The sequence below is a fragment of the Mastacembelus armatus genome, chromosome 17, assembly GCF_900324485.2.
Source record: "Mastacembelus armatus chromosome 17, fMasArm1.2, whole genome shotgun sequence".
NCBI classification, from domain to species: Eukaryota; Metazoa; Chordata; class Actinopteri; order Synbranchiformes; family Mastacembelidae; genus Mastacembelus; species Mastacembelus armatus.
This window is the reverse complement of record NC_046649.1, coordinates 12,899,085-12,918,253: the sequence shown is the minus strand read 5'-3', so window position 1 is coordinate 12,918,253 and position 19,169 is coordinate 12,899,085. Positions and strand designations below refer to the sequence as shown.

At 40.2% G+C, this 19,169-nt stretch overlaps 1 protein-coding gene across 2 annotated transcripts in view; it reads left to right on the top strand.

Moving 5' to 3' along the window:
• gpc1b (glypican 1b) overlaps positions 1-19,169 on the top strand; it is a 58,361-nt gene that overhangs the window by 27,240 nt on the left and 11,952 nt on the right. For both annotated transcript variants that reach the window (XM_026313071.1, XM_026313070.1), the window contains 3 exons: positions 5,585-5,743; positions 17,629-17,856; positions 18,139-18,302. In XM_026313071.1, the coding sequence (XP_026168856.1) occupies positions 5,585-5,743; positions 17,629-17,856; positions 18,139-18,302 (551 nt within the window). The remainder of the gene's footprint in view (positions 1-5,584; positions 5,744-17,628; positions 17,857-18,138; positions 18,303-19,169) is intronic.

The following is a 19,169-nucleotide window of genomic DNA, read 5'->3' as shown; positions in this document are numbered from 1 at the left end:
CAAATTGGTGTCTAAGGTCTAGATTAAAGGTCGGATCAGCTGTGGGGTATGTAGTATGTGTGAAAGTACAATAAAGAACAAGTATAGACAGAGAGGCAGTAACACAGTATGCAGGCTGGTAGCTGTTAGATATTAGTATTGTGTTCAGCAAGAATTTGTCTGGTGAGTATATGAGATTTCAATGTACAGTTGGTGGATCAGACATGTCAGCCTCTGCTGCCAAATAGCCCTGTTGTTTTTCATCTGTTTAACCCTAATCCACTGTTCAAGTGTGTGTGAGGGTGTGTGTGCACGTGTGTCATTCCTGGTGTTCCATGGGTGTTTTCCTTGGCACTGGCAATAATCCACCTAGCTGTGGACACACACACAGTGACAGGTTTAAGCTGCTAATCTCTCAGATCCCTCAGCATGTGTGTACAAGCATGCAAGTACACACACATACACACACAGAGCCGGTACGGTTTGAAACAGTGTCAGTTATGCAATCACGAGCCATTAGTTATGTGTGTCAGCATATCAGTGAGGTCACAGTCATGCAGTTTTGTCAAAATGTGCTTCAGATGAAAAGTACAGAGCTACACCAAATGTTCCCATGTAATGCAGCCTATAAATTCCTATCTTGTATGCACTATCTTCCAAAGCTTCAGTGGCAGCAGTGTCAGACTGAAAAAATAAATGTCCGACTGTTGGACTGTTAGCATTGTATCCCATGTTGTTTATTACTTCTAATGTCAAAATGTCACCAACATTATTCAGACCTGGATTTAAAACTCATATATATTGATACTGTATATGCTCATTAATCTGGTTCAACTCCTAAATTGCACACATGAATAAATAGCCATCAGCAAGATCATGAATATGTTATAGTAATATATTTCATTACTGACAAACATTTTACAAACAGGAAATAAATAAACAGGGGTTCACTCCAGGTAACATGCCACCATTTTTTTATTTTTGAAATTTTGAAATTAGGAACTGCTTAAGAACGTTGATGATACTGCAAGACTGTGTCCTAGAATGATTTTCACTTGATTGTCAGAGTCCAGAATGCAGAAGAGCAGATGTAAAGAAAAATTCAGAGAAGCCCATAGGTCTACATTTATGTCTAGACAATTACACACATGGGCATTTAATGAGTCTCCAGTCTTACACTGTTAGGATCTTAGGTTTCTGTTTCCTGTCCGGCTTTTATTTTGGTTTCTGGTTTCCTGTGTTTGGCTTATGAGTTACTGGTAACTTTATTTCTCGTTAGTTCAGAGTTTTCACCTGTGTTTAATTAGTCTTCAGTTCTGCCTATATGTATACCACCTGTCTTTCTTTGTTCTTTGCCACAACATTAGTTAGTTAATCTTAGTTGGGTTGGAGAAGAAGGTATTGTTTTACGTCAAGTGGCTGGTAAGTCCAGGCGGAAATAGAACCTCGTCTTTGGTCTTCCTCTAGGCCTCCTTCCTGGCAGCTCTAACCTCAGCATCCTTTTACCAATGTATTCACTGTCCCTCCTCTGAACATGTCCAAACCATCTCAATCTGGCTTCCCTGGCTTTTTCTCCAAAACATCTAACATGAGCTGTCCCTCTGATGTCCTCATTGCTGATCCTATCCATCCTCGTCCCTCCCAGAGAGAACCTCAACATCTTCAGCTTTGCTACCTCCAGCTCTGCCTCTAGAACAATCCAAATGGTCCAGCTCACATTCTGGTGGAACAAACATTAAAACTTGACACAGACCAGAAATTGTCTAAAAAGGTGAAATCTTCTGCTATAATGGACTATATTGTGAGACAGCTATATTTTAATTTTTATTTATTGGTTTATTTCTATTATCTTTTTAATGGTCATTGACCAAAAAGAAACAAACCCACACTGAACAGTGACACAGTGATGGTGACCTAACTTGACAAGACCAGAATTTTGACTCCTCCTGTTTTGTTCACAGACTCCCAGACAAATGACGGAGACATTTTGGCTTTGAGTCATTCCTAATTTCCTGTTGCCCTCTTCTCTTTCCATGTTTCCCACCATCTCTAAAAGCCTCTGACTGTCAGTCTCTCCTATGTTTTATCACAGTGTGCACGACCTTATTCTGCCTTCCCAGATCGCTGTTTAATAGGAGCTTTCCTCTCTGGTGAACAGTGATAAGCTAATGGGGAGGGAATTGCTCACCGTTTAGCAGCCATGTGTGTCAAAGGAGAAAAAAATGGTGGTGGACTGTTATGGGATTAAAGTGAACAGTTAGTTTCCCTAATTTTGCCTTCACATAAATATTTGGGTGGGTGGTTGATGCATGTGTGTAATTCTAGGTGAGACCAGATGACTGGCTTGCTACCTCCAGTGCTGATTGGCCTCGCCAAAGGTGGTTGATTAATACAGAACACTCACTATGTCAATTTAAATATATTTGAATAGATTGTTTAATTATGAGCAGATCTTACACGCACGTTGTTTGTTTCTTCACAGTGCACCAAACTGTGCTGTCAGTTTGAACACTTTCTCTTGCAGGACATGAATCTTATTATTATTATTATTATTAATATTGATGACCATGTTTTTCAAGCTTATACTTAAGCTTAAAGCTCATGAAGTTTATTCAGACTCCAGTAAAAATCAAGAATAAGAGACAGTGAACAGGGGTTGCAGGCTGAAATTTGTTAATGTGAGAATAAGTCTCTAACGTTCAAGCAGTGGATACATAAATCTTTTTTTTTTTTTTCCAAGTATAGAAATAATGTCTAGTATTACAGACAGTTGGACGTCTCAGGCATTAGCATTTGCTCCACTTTCTATTATGGCCCTTTAGATGCTACTGATGAAGCTTTGCGCTGACAAAACTCTTCACCAGATTGAGATGTCCTCCTCTGCTGATTACTCTAGTATCCCCTGGTTATGAGATTCAAAGTGCATGTGTGCATTAGAGAGACAGATGGAGATGGATAGAGGGAGAGAAGGAAAGATATAGCCATATAGCAAGAGAAGCATATAAATTTCCTTTACACTTTCATAGAGTTGCTTACTGTCACACTCATGCGGACACACACTGCTTTACACACACACATACTCCAGTTTACTGAGTCAAATGAAAGATACTGCTCTGTTAGTAACATTAGCGGACTATTAGGTTAGCCAACTGGAAACATAATGTTCTGTCGCAGGCGACCTTTCCTGCTGCACAGCAGATGTGTGTCTGTCAGGACTGAGGGTGTGTTTAAAACTTTATGCCTACGTGTGTCCACTTTTATACTGAAAATCATCACAATGTTTTTCATATATTGAAATGGACTGTCTGGTGAGGCTTTTTTTCTTCCTGGTGGCTTCTGGAAGCCTCACACCTCCTACTATCTCTGTGTTTGTGAGAAAGAGTGTAATGTACGTCTAAATGTGTATTCTTGTTTTTTATACAGATGTCCTTCAAAAAGCAGGCAGCAAGCAGATTGCAGTGAAAGAAAGGGCCACAGACCTGTAATACACAAACACTAAAACCAGTCCAGGCATTTTAATGGCCGTCTCAGGAGCTGATAGATTGCAGCTGACCCCTGATAGCACTGTACACTATTCCTCCATCAATCTTCTCTCTCATCCTCCCATGCTACCTTCTTCACTTCTTCCTTCTTATCTCACTGATATGTACAAATATCACAGACTTACATTCATGGCAAGCTCCAGGTTCAAGCTCTTGCCCTTGGTTCATGTGTGGGAGTGGCATCATGACAAGTAAGATGTTGCTGAGAGATACTCAATGTCACCTTGTCCTCTGATCTGGACAGCCTGTTTGCCACTTTGGTGTTCGAAGAGGAAAATTGCCTTTAATTGCTCCACTTTAGAGTTGGCCTGTGTGAGGCACCGAAAGGACAGTTACAGAAAGTTTGGTTGACACACAACCAGTAATGTGCATGCATTCCTGACACTGATTGAAAATTACAGCTGAGATCACGAACTGGCTCAGAGGTATACACAGTGATTACCTCACGCTACAACTACAGTAAATGAAGGTGAAATGCCTGCTTGTAATTGTTGAACCAGTGCACACAGAAATCACTAGCTTTGACGATGAAAAGAATAGCAGGATCAATCTTATCGATGGTAGCACTGTGCATACAGACCTGTCCTTAGCTGAGACCCTGCTAGGTGCATGCTAATGACAGCCTGAGGGGCATTAAATCATTAGTGCTATAGTTACATGTGTTCACTGTGTTTGTATATGCCTTTGTGCAAGGTATATAAAGCTCAGTTATGTAAGAGAGCATATCAATCAAATATCCCAAGACTTATCACTTGTCTAAAGGCCTAATTTCAGACGTATTATTAGACTAAAGTCTATTTACAAAGATAGACTTAAGACAGAGAGCTATGGATGTGTTAATGTAAATGTTATGTATATGGAATAGCATTGTAGGTTTTTATGTTACAAAGATGCTCTATAAATTATTTTCTGTGTTCTGCTGGCAGATTTAGAAGGAAGTTGGGCTCTCAGTTGTCATTAACATGAATCATTTTTATTATTATTGTGACAGAGAAGTAGAAACTTCCAAGTGTAATAATAATTAAAGGAAAAAAAAACAAATAAGGGTTATCATTGAGCTGTATATGTTTATATGGGTCTGTGCGTGCACTGTACAATAAAAAGAGACCGTAGCCATGCAAGAAGATTTCAGAGAGCCTTCAAGCAGGGAATAAAAGAAAGGGAGAAAAATAGCTGGTGAGGTGGAAATTACAGCAATGCAGTTAGAGTCCTTATCACTGTAGGGTCTCTGAGTGGGAAGGTGGAGATTCAGTTAGGTGTCTTTTCCATGGAGGGCATAATACAATCAGAATGAAAATGCTTCAACCTGCACTCTATCTATAAACATTCCTTAAGACTAAGTGCAACCAGTAGCACATGAATATAAATGGCAAAGATGTTGACTTTTGCAACTAAGGACTAGACAATAACATATACTTTATTGTTCTCACCTTGATTTTACCTAAACATCTAATTTCAGCTGCAGTTTTAACTAATTTTGCCAACCTTTGTTGAAATTCTCTCATATGACATTTTGGTTGTATATACACAGAAAGCTTAAGCTTTCTACTTGAGCTTTCTACTTCCTGCTTTGTGTATCTGTGTGTGTGTGTGTGTGTGTGTGTGTGTGTGTGTGTGTGTGTGTGTAGGTGTGTGCGCACATGTTTTCAAAAACATCCACAGGCATGTGTGTCAAGAGTGCTCATTAAAATTGTAGGGGGGTTGATGCTGTACTCCTGCTTCAGTGCTCCTGTTGCCACAGAGTTCTTGCCAGGTAATCAGGCGAGCAAACACATGCAGTCCTGCCTCTACAACTAACAAGCTTGGTTTAAGGCTGTAAAGACAGTCACTGCAGCTAATTCAGCCTGTCATGTTCGTGTTCACAGTTTATACAGAAGAACGTTTCACATCAGTTTTGTTGAGTGCTAACTAAATTTATGAGACTTAAAAAAATGAAAGCTAATGTTATGTTTATGTCCCTTTTTTTTCACTGCTTTTGTCACTCCCCCTCTCTCCTAAATTGTTCCCATTTGTTATCCCCCCCATGCTTTGCCCTTCTTTTTCTCAACCTATCTTCCTTTTAGGGGAGCACCTTCGGATCTGTCCCCAGGGTTACACCTGTTGTACTAGTGACATGGAGGACAACCTGGCCACGCTGAGTCGTAGGGAGATGGAGGGACTTCTCAAAGAGGCTGGACGATCCTTACAGACCTTACTCAATGGACAGTTCAAGGCCTTTGATGGTGAGTTTGTGTATCCTCAAAATGAATATGAGCATGGAGAATGAGGACTTGTCTGTAGCTGTGTCTATTTTGACTGCATATGCACAGTTTTAGTTCTATGTCCAGGTTTATCCTTATCCTCACTTTACAATTTCACAACGACCATGCCAAGCGTAGTAAAGAGAAGTTAACAATAAAATGATATCATTATTTAATTTCAATGAGTGAGATGGAGAGAGAGAAAGAGAACAGCACTTTCAATCTTATAATAGTGGCACACCAAGGCAATTATTTGTGTCTAATGACCTGCTCCAGTTGATAGAAGGGTGTCTCTGTGCTCCACTTGTTCCCCTTGGCCATTTGGTGACAATGGATCTGTCAGTTGGAACTCGGAGCTTGGCTAGTCAGCCTGACCTTTTCAGATCACAGTGATTAGTGGCCGACTGACATTTGTTTACTTTTCTTCTATCCCTCCGCGTTGTTCTTTCTCATAGTCCCTCCTATTCACCCAAGAGTTACAGTCAACAAACACATACAAGTTCGCACAGACACTTACAATAAACACGACAACCTGTCTGTAAAAATCTCTTCAACATAGTTTATGCCTTACTACAGTTGTTGAGCGTTCCCATTCCTCAAGAAGACATCTTATTTAGCACATGAGAGCCAGTAAACAAGACAGACTACAGACACACACAATCAAGCAGCACTTAGCTGTGGTTTCTAAACACACTAAAGATGTGCATACAAAAAACTCATACATAGATAAATACACACAGAGACACATGGCATGAATGTGGTAACTTTGGTTGCATCACAATATAATAATCTGGAGCTTGATGTTGTATGATCTTGTATGCTTGCCAAACACATTCTTACAAACTTCTATTAGCTGTTGTTACTTTGGAAAGGAAAGTCTATTTTAATTGTTCTTTTCTTGTTGACCTCAAATGTAGCCACACCTGTGCATTCTTTCCTCTGCTTTCCACTCCTCTCCTCTGCTAAAGCAGCCCACTCCTTCAATGTTCAACTCTGTTTTTTTCCCCCCCGGTTTCTCATGTCCCCTTATCTCACCCCTGTGAGCATCAGATGCACTTATGAAGGGAGGAGAGAAGTGTATGTGCTGGGACCTTGAGGTCTAAAAACCATCTGTTGTTCACTGTGTCCCCTTAAGACTAAAACAGAGTGAGAGACTGGGGTTAATAGGGCCATAGTACGTTGCTGCCACATGATCAGTGTAATTTGCAGGCTGCTGCCATTCCTCCTAAAGACATCCTGTTTTTAGTTTCAGCCTTTGGACAGTGCAAAGTAAGATGACTTACTTCTGTTTTAGGGTTTGGTGTAGCTACCGCTAAACTGAGCCATCACCAAAATGTTTTTGCCAATTTTACTGTTTCATCAACAGCTTCAGTAGTCGCTGCATTATTCAAAATATTTTGGAATGCTATGGGTTGATATTTATTTTTAAATATAGGTGAGGATTTTTTGTTCATGTGGCCACAGAAGATGGCAGTGACACTGTACCACGCTGCCAGTCCCTGCACATCTGGCTGTGTTTAGCAGGGTGTGGGCTAGCGAGCGCCATGTGGCTAAGTGTAGGGTGTTACTGTTCCAGCCCAGTCATGCTAGGACTTTTTAGGTCCAGGGACTTTGAAAGAAGCCCCAACCAAGCCACAGATTAGAGGACCAGCATGCTCACATACTGCTGGCTCTGTGCCTGAGAGTGTGCGCTCTGTATGTGAGTGTGCAGAGTCGTGTTTATACGCATGTGTTTGTAATTTAGTGTGTGCCACTGTGTGAGTGACTCAAATGGAATTTGTATACACTGTGTGTGCATGTGGTGTCTCTTCACTGTCACTCATTTTGTGTAAAGAGGTTTAAAGTAAACAATATATTATGTTAAAGATGTAGCAAAGAGTGCTGAGGAGGGAAAAATCAAGAAGAAATTGCGTGAGGGAGAGGACAGAATAAAAATGAGACTGATGGAAGGATAAAACATACAGATAAAATAAGACAAAGTGAAGAGCCCGGATGAGAGTAAGAGATAAATGAGTGGGAATGGAAAGTGGTAGCCCGAATGAGTGTGGACGAGATAAACAGAGAAAGAGAGATGGGGTTACATATGAAAGTAAGAGAGAAAAGGTCAATAAGGACACTGAGAGTGATGGCACCAAAGGGAGCTGTGTGTTAACTGGTAGCCAGGTGTGGTACACAGATGGGAGGTTTAAACCTGGCAGGTGGTATTTGGCTTAATGGGGCCATCACTAGCATCTGTATTATGCGTGTGCATGTGTTTACTTGTACTGCTGCCACATGTACTGTAGTTTCATGCAAAGGGATATGTTTTTTTTTCCTTTTATGCCAAGGGATACTTGTCTAGACTTATAGACTTCTATATCCTAAAAGACCAAAAGAAAATACCCTGTGAACACAATTCATCCTCCCTGCCTGTGGATTTTGAGTCAGATTTAAATGTTTGTTTGCACAGTATGTCAAGCATTTCCAGGTCCTGCATGATTCTGCATACAGCTGTAAATGATCCCGCTCCATTCAAAACTTGCTTTTGTCTGTGCCATGAGTGAAGAAAAAGTCGCATTGCAAATAAGCATTTTTAACTGACCAAAAATTTTTCCATCCTTTTATTTTCCTAATCCCTTTAATTTAACAATTCAAAACCTATTTCAAAGCCTTGCCTGGCCTCTTGTTTTAATTTCATATATGGCTATGTCCACAAAGCTGAAGAGCAGGGCTAGCATGATGATGATTGCATGATTTAGCAATTTGTTGAGCAACTGAAACAGTATTGGTGAATTGTTAATTAGCTTCATGCAAAATGCCTAATATTTTGTGGTTCGAGCTAAATCAATATCTTGATATGAAATATGTTGAAAAAAAATGAGTTTGTGTAGTTATTTTTCCCTGTTAATATTTTTCCAGTTTTATAGATTACAGTAAATGAGTCATAGATTGGAAACATAATCCACAAATAAAAACAATAATAAAATGAATTATTTGCGCCAAGTCCTTTTTCTCTTTTATTGTTATTTTCAGATAGATAGATAAACATGTGGACAGTGGAATAAAGCAGCTTTCATTCTGTTGCTAACCCAGGTCTTGAGTCACCAACAAGCACGCATACATGCACTGGGGCACAGTATTTATGAGTAGCCAAAGGCTTATTGGCCAGCCCATTTCAGTTCAACGCAGATCAGTGGTTATAGAGCTTAATCTGATTTGAAGACTACTGACTGGCTGGCTGGCTTATGGGTACACTCATTTCTAAATGCCCAGGCAGTACTCCCTTATTTATTCATTTAAGGAGACCTGAACATCTTCCAGCTGGCCTGTTAAGTCATGCTGTCTCCTCGTGTGGAGATATACTAAGGGAGCAATCCATGAGAATGACATTAAGCACACCCAAATGTATCCTATCAGATTTAGGAAACAGGCACTAAACTTGGATCAGGGGACAAGCCTGTATCGTCATCAGCTGATAGCAAGCAGCGACCGGCTGTATTTCTTTTCAGCAAATAGCGTGACAGGCAGCTGCAATGGCATTTGCTCTGATGCCAAGAAAACTTGTGTAACTGGAATGCATTTGTATATATGACTTCATATAGTTTTTATAAAATATGAGAAACAATATAATATAATAATATAAGTTGTTTTAAAACAAAACCACACCTAAACATTTAAGATGAGTCTTATTGCCGGGCTGTTCTATTAGACTTTTAGATTTAGTTCGTTTTACTTGAGAGTTCTTTTCTTTTCACCAAATCCAACTGCATTGGGATTGGACACTGGTACCACACTCTGCATCTGTGTTGCAATATTCCTACAATTAGGTGACGGATTTGATTCACACCCACCTACTGTTGCACACCTTCTAATTTCCTTCTATCAGGGTCACCTCTCATGATGTCATGAGAGGCAAGGACATCTGCTCCCATTGTGGTGCTTGATTGACTCATTTTATCAGCATGCAAATCACATCGGTGGGGACCCAGAGTACACTGGCCTAATTATGCCAAACACATTACTCACTAGGAGCGATGGCGCCTTGAAAGGATAAAATGAAAGAGAAAGAAAGCAAGATGCAGAGAAAGGGAAAGAAGAATGTGGAGTTAATGGGGCAATCAGTGGAAAGTACCTTGAGATACAGTAGAGGGGAAAAGAGAAGAAAATAATAGCGAGGGTAAGGAATGGTATGGAGTTTGGGAAGAAACAAGCAAAAAAAAAAAAAAAAAAGTTGAAAAAGTTGAAAAAGAGAACCAGATGGATAGAAAAAGGAACAGGCATGGGTAAATGGTGCATAATGCCAGAGAAAGTCAGAAGAGAGGCACAGAGAAAGAGAAATAAAGACTTCCACAGAGAGCCTGTTGATAAATGACATGCATTATGTGATGTGCTGGCTTGTTTGATATAAGAGACCTTTTAATAGCATCTAAATGCTGGCTAAGGGGCTTGCAGCGCTCCCAGGGCTCAGTGTGCGTGTGATAAGTGTTGTTATTGATGGAGATTCAGGCCGACACATAAACAGTCTAATGGCTCCCAGATCATCATTTGTGCATTCAGTGTGCCCAAGACAGCAGTGTTTGTTTGGGCCTGTTGTGTTTATTTTTTTTTTCAATATCTTCACACAGGTGGGGGGATAACAAAGGGAAACGCTAGGGATTCTGGGTACTTGTGGATATGGGGTGGTTCTGGTTGAAAAAGTAGCAGTCATAAAACCATCTGGTGCCTGCTGAAGAGGCTATGGGTGAGGTTTAGAGAACAGCCTTGCTACACCTGAAATATTACACCTCTGTGTCATCTGGTCCACCTTCCCTTTTTTTTTTTCATTCTTCTGAAAATCACTTCAAAGGAGGATAGATTTTGAGTTCTGTTTACCTGTCTGTCAGTTATTCAGCAAAACATCTCAGAATAACTGTGGCCAAATACTTAAATGCATTATGTCCTTTTAATCAAATTCACTGGCATTTGACTTACATTAACTGAAATTAAATAGCCGTAACGTAATCCTAAATTTGAGTCACATGAATGTTACACAATTAATTCTTGCCCAAATGCCTCATATCCCCAGACAAGATATCCAATATGCTCTAAAAATCATGGCAGCCATTCAGTTAACATGATTGGGTATTTTAATGTAGCTCAGATGTACAGTGGGTACGGAAAGTATTCAGACCCCTTTAAGTTTTTCACTCTTTGTGCCATTGCAGCCATTTGCCAAAATCAAAAAAGTTCATTTTATTTCTCATTAATGTACACTCAGCACCCCATCTTGACAGAAAAAAACAGAAATGTAGAAATTTTTGCAAATTTATTAAAAAAGAAAAACTGAAATATCACATGGTCATAAGTATTCAGACCCTGTGCTCAGTATTGAGTAGAAGCACCCTTTTGAGCTAGTACAGCCATGAGTCTTCTTGGGAATGATGCAACAAGTTTTTCACACCTGGATTTGGGGATCCTCTGCCATTCTTCCTTGCATATCTTCTCCTGTTCTGTCAGGTTGGATGGTGAACGTTGGTGGACAGCCATTTTCAGGTCTCTCCAGAGATGCTCAATTGGGTTTAGGTCAGGGCTCTGGCTGGGCCAGTCAAGAACGGTCACAGAGTTGTTCCGAAGCCACTCCTTTGTTATTTTAGCTGTGTGCTTAGGGTCATTGTCCTGTTGAAAGGTGAACCTTCGGCCCAGTCTGAGGTCCTGAGCACTCTGGAAGAGGTTTTCTTCCAGGATATCTCTGTACTTGGCCACATTCATCTTTCCTTCAATTGCAAACAGTCGTCCTGTCCCTGCAGCTGAAAAACACCCCCACAACATGATGCTCCCACCACCATGTTTCACTCTAGGGATTGTATTGGGCAGGTGATGAGCAGTGCCTGGTTTTCTCCACACATACCGCTTAGAATTAACGCCAAAAAGTTCAATCTTGATCTCATCAGACCAGAGAATCTTATTTCTCATGGTCTGGGAGTCCTTCATGTGTTTTTTGGCAAACTCTATGCAGGCTTTCATGTGTCTTGCACTGAGGAGAGGCTTCCGTCGGGCCACTCTGCCATAAAGCCCCGACTGGTGGAGGGCTGCAGTGATAGTTGACTTTGTGGAACTTTCTCCCATCTCCCTACTGCATCTCTGGAGCTCAGCCACAGTGATCTTTGGGTTCTTCTTTACCTCTCTCACCAAGGCTCTTCTCCCACGATTGCTCAGTTTGGCTGGACGGCCAGGTCTAGGAAGAGTTCTGGTCGTCCCAAACTTTTTTCCATTTGAGGATTATGGAGGCCACTGTGCTCTTAGGAACCTTGAGTGCTGCAGAAATTCTTTTGTAACCTTGGCCAGATCTGTGCCTTGCCACAGTTCTGTCTCTGAGCTCCTTGGGCAGTTCCTTCGACCTCATGATTCTCATTTGCTCTGACATGCACTGTGAGCTGTAAGGTCTTATATAGACAGGTGTGTGCCTTTCCTAATCAAGTCCAATCAGTTTAATTAAACACAGCTGGACTCCAATGAAGGAGCAGAACCATCTCAAGGAGGATCAGAAGAAATGGACAGCATGTGAGTTAAATATGAGTGTCACTGCAAAGGGTCTGAATACTTATGACCATGTGATATTTCAGTTTTTCTTTTTTAATAAATTTGCAAAAATTTCTACATTTCTGTTTTTTTTCTGTCAAGATGGGGTGCTGAGTGTACATTAATGAGAAATAAAATGAACTTTTTTGATTTTGGCAAATGGCTGCAATGACACAAAGAGTGAAAATTTTAAAGGGGTCTGAATACTTTCCGTACCCACTGTAGATGCAGCATAAATTCTTCTTTGATTGAAGTAACAAACTTAGAGAAGTGTACTATATATGGGCTCTGAGTGCTTCCTTGTTTTGTTTTTAATGCATCCATGCAACCTGATTTTCTCCTGTTCTCCTGGCATGTGCTTTGTCATTTGTGGTCCATCTCTCTCCTCACTGCCAAAGAACCATGCAGTTAATATGATCATTGAGCACTTGTCAAATGGACAAATAGAATTAAGGCTGTCAGGATTTAAATGAGATATACAATTGCTGCTTTTGCAGACTGTTTTTCCTCTTCTTTTCATTCTTTCACTGATCTTGTTTTCTATCCAGGCCTCCTTTGTCAGTCTCTGGTGCTCTGCCACAACTCAGTTGATCTTTCATATTTCTTAGTTTGCTATTTATGTCCCTTGAGTGTATGAGCCTCTTTAATTACAGTACACTTATGTATGCTTGGTAAACAAATTTCTAATTTTTCTTCCATTTTATCATGCAAATAATATCATTCTCCTCCCAAAAAAAAAAAAAAAAAAAGGGTGTAATTCAAAAAAATCAAGCTTTTCCCAGATTGTGGACTGTATATTTTGCAAAGTTTTGTATAGTCCCTGAGTGCTTTGAAACATTTCCTGCACATGTGAGATCATGTTAACTGCCAATTGGAGGAAACAAATACCAAAACGAGTTTTCACAGGAGACTACAGTTAGAATCGACAAATCTTGAAAGAATCAGTGGTTTCTTGTCAACCTGTCATTAATTAAATACAGACCAATTTTAGATCAGGCTTTTGAATCCATTGGTATGATTTCAAGCTTTAGTAGACGATGGCAAATGTTGCCAGGCCCGTTAAGCCTTCTGTATGAGAAGTCTGATTCTGGATTAGTGTGGAATATGTAGCACAAGCCTGGGTCAGTTAATATGACTATGTGAGTAAATAACTCGGGATCAACCCAAGCTCTCAGTGCGAGTGATTGACAGCTGGAGGAGTGGCACCTCTGTGTTACATAGAGTTTCTTGTCAATAACACAACTTGACACAGGAGGTGCAGGAGGGCTGAGGAGAGATAGAGAGCAGTGAGACGGACAGAGAAATAGGGAACAATGAGGTGGAGCCTACTTACTGTATATGGTTTAAAACACTGTATTGATTTTATAAAAGACCAAGAGAGAGAGTAGAAGGGGGCGAAATACTTAATTTATTGATATTTCAGGGTTTGTGTGTGCACTTACTGTGTGTGTGCATGTGGGTTTAACCAGGTTTAGAAGCAAATGTACAGATAGGGTTAAAATAAGCCTCTGACATGTCAAGGTGGCCTGGATGTGAAGCTCAGTGATTACAAATGAAATCATTAACTCCCTTCTCACCGCAGGAAGAAAGTCATTAAGACACACACGCTTGACTTGGCTTGCTCTAAGTGCGTGTGTGTGTGTGTGTGTGTGTGTGCGTGTGCGTGTGTGTGTATATGAATGAGTTAGAGAGAAGAAAACGAATGGAAGGCAATATGTGACAGAGGTAGTGTGGTGAGAGGTTTTTCTAATCTGCTGTCACTTAAAAGAAAAATGTCACTGTTCACTATAAGAGTATGCCGTCAGTGTGGTTGGTCTCTGTAATGGAGCTGGGTAGATGTTTGAAATATTATCCTGATATTACAATAAAATGAGCTTTTCCAGTTTTTACATATAAAACAATTTAAATTATTATGCAAAATTACAGCTTGCTTGGATTTTAATTTGGACAACAGAAATTAATGGGAATATCATAGAATCACAGTATAATTAAACTTGAATTTGATAGGATAATATTTAATACAACCCACTCTTAATTTGTTGCCTTTTAAAGCATATGGGTGTGGACCTTAGGGCTTTGTATGCTGTACAGCTTATCGAGCTTTTAGACGAATGTGTAATTTGTGACATTGGGCTCCACTACTACTCTAAATAAAAATGACAAAACTCCTGTACATGGTCTTGCTTTCTCCTGGTATATTTATTACTGTCATTTATAACTGCATACTGTAAATAAAAGTGACTCATAAGTAATTTCCAGGTCAATATACAGAAGCTTGCATCACTGATTCTTTTAAAAGAGGAATTATCAATCAAAATGACTGAAATCACTCATATTCAGGTTTAGTTTTTTATAATAATTATATTTAGTACATTTAGTTTTTTATAAATATAAAAACATGACTGATACATTAAAAGTGGGTAAAACCGCCCAGCTATCCCAACTCTTGCTTGTCCCCTCTATACCCCATGCAATGGGACAGGTTCTACTCTCCTTCCCTGGAGAGCAGCTGCTGGGAGAGAGAAGGTGGAGGTTAGGCTTTGAAGGATGAGGGCAAGGGAGGAGCAGTGAAAAAAGGGATGTGGTTGTAGCTTACTGTATCACAGAGACGCAAACAGAGGAAGAATTGGGAAGGTCATCTCCACAAACAAAAGCACTTATGCACAAACATTCACTGGGGCTTTGCGTCATCCTAATGATGATCATTATTCACTTGAGCTGAAGGGCAGAGGAGAGCAGAACAGTGTGGTACCATTCACCAAGATCTGCCCTTCGCGTGTGGTGGCCCCTGAATACTTCAAAAACATCTCCCAATGACATTAGGTCTAGAAATTCAGATAATTCATTTAATGGCGAAAAGAACTTCATCACCTGAATGAAACTATTTCTGCTACAGCTCATTTCATTTAGTCAGACTTAAGGCATTTTTACAGCATGGATGACAGTACACAGCAGGAATGAATTCTAATAAGGATTTAAAGCAAAGCTGCACCTGTCACAGCAGTTCCCCGTCCGTCTGTCTGCCTGCCACTGTGTACTCTGCATATTGTGTGTTTTTGTCTTTGATCCACATGTGTGCATGTGAATGTGCTGTCACTTTGAAGTTGGGTTCTCTGCTTGCATGTGGTTTTCTGCTGACTCCTGCAAATGGGAGTTTGGGTATTGCGCATACGCATGTTGTTGCATGATTGACATGCATAGATCCAGCTTTCCTGGTACTTTGAAACTAGCCCAGAGCAGTCTGCAAATATTTTGAGTGACGTGGGGTCGGGGAACAGGGGAATATATCATGTCATCAAGTCAGGAAATCTCAGGAGAAATGTCTGAAGATACAGCTGCCACGTGTCAGAGGCATTTATCTCACAACGCATTATTGTCTAGGAAATCATTTGCTTCACACAAAGACATAGGCCACACACCCTTCATTAAGTTGCCATTTTGCATTGTGTTTGAGCTGTGCTCTGAGGTCTTTAGCAATAATGAGGAGCTTACTAGAACAAAAGTATTGTAAAGTGTTGAATTTGAAAATAATTTGAAATAATTTATTTCTTTTTGTCTTAAGAGCCAGGAGGAGCAGTCACAGGTTTTTAGCACAGTGCAGCAAAAACAACAAATTTTTTACATATATAAAAAAAATCTAGTGCTTAGATATCAGTCCTCTATTTTATCCTCTCCTGCACCATTCATCAAAACACAAAATGAGGAAGGTCTTTTGTAAGAATGATGTTCAGCCTACAGTATAGTTCAGAGACTTGTTCTGATTGTTTTTTCTTTTAATTTATGACCCATCTCTATTATTTAAATTAAAAAAGAGTTCCTTCTAACATTATGGGCTAAATGCATGTTTTGAAATCAACAACTCTGATGAGTGTAAACCTTTTAGCTTGGAGTGTGTGAAAATACCAGCAGAAAGCAGCAAATAACAGCAGTGGTGAAGCAGGCCGGCTGGTGTTTATTAATGAGTGGGAAAGCTGAACAGAGAGGCCAGTGCTTAGATAATGCCACGCAGATGGGTCAGGATGAGCTTAGCATATTAACATGTTATGTAACGCCAAGTGCTGATTGTCTTCAGGCCCTGTGCATGTGGGTGTAATAGTTTTTGCTACTGTATAACTGAACTTGTTTTTTCTATATGTTGTTCTCGGGGAAACAGTTTGAAGGCTGGGTGTGTTTGTATCTTCTTTAAATATAGACAGTTAGTGTGGTGGCTGTTTGTGTGTATCATGATGTTTTTAAAAACAGCTTGGTCAGGGGAATAAGCTAACTCCAGTTGGGTTGTCCCCCATGGAAGCTGCAGCCTCCCTTTTTCTGTTCTCTTCCCAGTCTGGGGGGGGGGGGGGGCAGACAAAGATAAGACACTTGCAAAATAAACACTGATGCAGCTTTCCATCTCCCTGCCATGCACACACATTTACACACAGAAGCAAACAAAAAGATAAACATGCACATTCACACTTGTACCTGGTCTGAACCCATTGTGTATGAGATGCAGAGCCAATGTTGGTCTGAATGGATAGATGGTCCAGACACCACAGGTTTTTGTGCTGAATCTCCTGCTGCCATACTCTTGACAACACAGGAGCCTTATTTCTAAACATTGTTATGCATACATTCTGAAAGGAATCTGTAAATGTATGCACCCCACTGGAAACTCATTTACCCACAAACTACGGTACATAGTGTTATTAGTTTAAGCTACACTTTTCCAGTGTGATGTAATCCAAATACAGCAGTCTTACATTAAAATGTTCAGTTTTTGCAGGCTGTAATTATTAGTAGAGTTGTACTGGATTGCATTATCTAGTAAGGTGTGTTTTAACAAATCCTGGCCCCCGTCATGCCTGTACTGTAAAGTGGAAGTTTTTATTTTGCTTCCTGAATTCCATATGTTTTTTTGTTTTTGTTTGTTTGTGCTCTTCTCTGTTAGATTGCAGCATTCTTGTTTTCCTCCAGGACTGACAGCCTCCCTACCTGTCTGTCTGTCTGGCTATCTGTCTGTTTGTTTGACTTCCTTTTCTCCACCTGTACCCAGTATATACTGCACCCTGAAGCATTAATGTCAATTTTCTGACATCTCCAAGAGGGACACCCTCACATACTTCAGCTTTAGTTTCACTGACAGTATGAGGCTGTGTTGGTTTGTAACACAAGCAGTAAGAATAATGTAAATATGTAAAAATATTTACAGGCAGCTTTATAGAGGTTGACACATCTTGAGTTAATGACTATGATTTTTTTATCCCTCATCCCCACATTTAGGTTTATATTGAACTGTGTAGTTGTTGACTCAAACGGTTTTAAAACCTTGAACTTTCTATATTTGTTTTTAGGTTACTTTCTGGAGTTGCTGAATCGCTCTTCCATTAGCCTACAGGAGACTTTCACTCCAACGTGGGGCCCCGTTTACACTCAGAATTCCCAGGTCTTCTCTGACCTGTACAGAGATTTGAGGCATTACTATCGCGGCTCCAGTATCAACCTGGAAGAGGTACTCAACGAATTCTGGGCCAGGCTGCTGGAGAAGCTCTTCTATCAGGCAAACAAGCAATATTACATAGGTACACTCAACTCTTATCTACAACATTGACTAAAAACCAAGTGCTATATGAGGCAATTGTATGTATGTTGTATGTTACTAATACAGGTTTACTGCCTGTATGGTATAGATACGTAATATAATAAGCAGAAAACATGACATGGATGTGACACTGATGATGTATTATTTATTCATTTTGTACATATTTTGAGAATACATCATATTGTATGAAAGAATAATCTTTAGATATATTCACAGTGTCTACTTGGATGAAGACTTTAATGAAGGTATATGATGGTTGCAGGCGGGGACTACCTGGATTGTGTTTCTAAACAAATAGATACGCTACGGCCCTTCGGAGACATACCTCGGGTAACGAAGATGACGGTTACACACACATTTGTGGCCGCACGTTACTTTGTTCAGGGACTGGTGATTAGTGGAGAGGTGGTGCGCAAGGTGTCCCAGGTAAGGCCTCTCTTCCTCCTTACATCTATTTACTCTCCAAGTTGCTCTAATTTTATTCTCTTTTTGTTTTGTATGCCATTCCTTCCAGCCAACATTTGGGATTAGTCTCCTTCCATTAAAATTATACTATAGTCATGTTTTTTTTTTTGTTATTTGTTATTGTTTTAATGCAATTTGCTGCCTCACATACCTTTTTACTGGTGTCTAATCTGCTTTTCTTTTCCCTATTATGTGGCCATGAGTGTAATTGTGTTAAAGAATCTGTATTAATCTCTCAGTTGTGATTCCTGTTGCTTTGCCTTGATGTGAGTACCTAAACCACACATTCAACACATTCATGCAGGCTGATTTTTACCAGGCCGTGAACATAGTAAAGACCAGAGGCAGATCAATGCTGGTGGAAACGAGAGGCTCCATAAAGTATGACCCGCGGCTCAGACAATCAGCCCCTGCCACAACAGTTAATGTCAGCTCCACATTGAAAAATGTCTCCCTAGGCTGCGGGGAGGGTTAATATCTCCCAAGAGAAATGGTCCCCTCTGTGTATAAGACAAGAGTAAGGTTAAGATCAGAGCAAGACTGAGAAATCATTTCAGCTCCTGGAAAGGATTTGGCCAGTATTGATGCACCAGTGAGATATATCTCCCTTCAGACACTGTACAGAGTGTTGAGAGCAGTGGCCCCATGAGAAATATACGCATCCTTTGAGAAAACAGATGCTCCACCGGGGATGAATATTACAATTTTTTCTTTATGAAATATTACAAGGTCAGGCGAAGAGCAAGAGGAAAAAAAATTGTAGTATGTCGAAACTGGATATTGTTGCTGCTATCTGGCTGCAAGGCCACACATTTGGATGAATGTCAA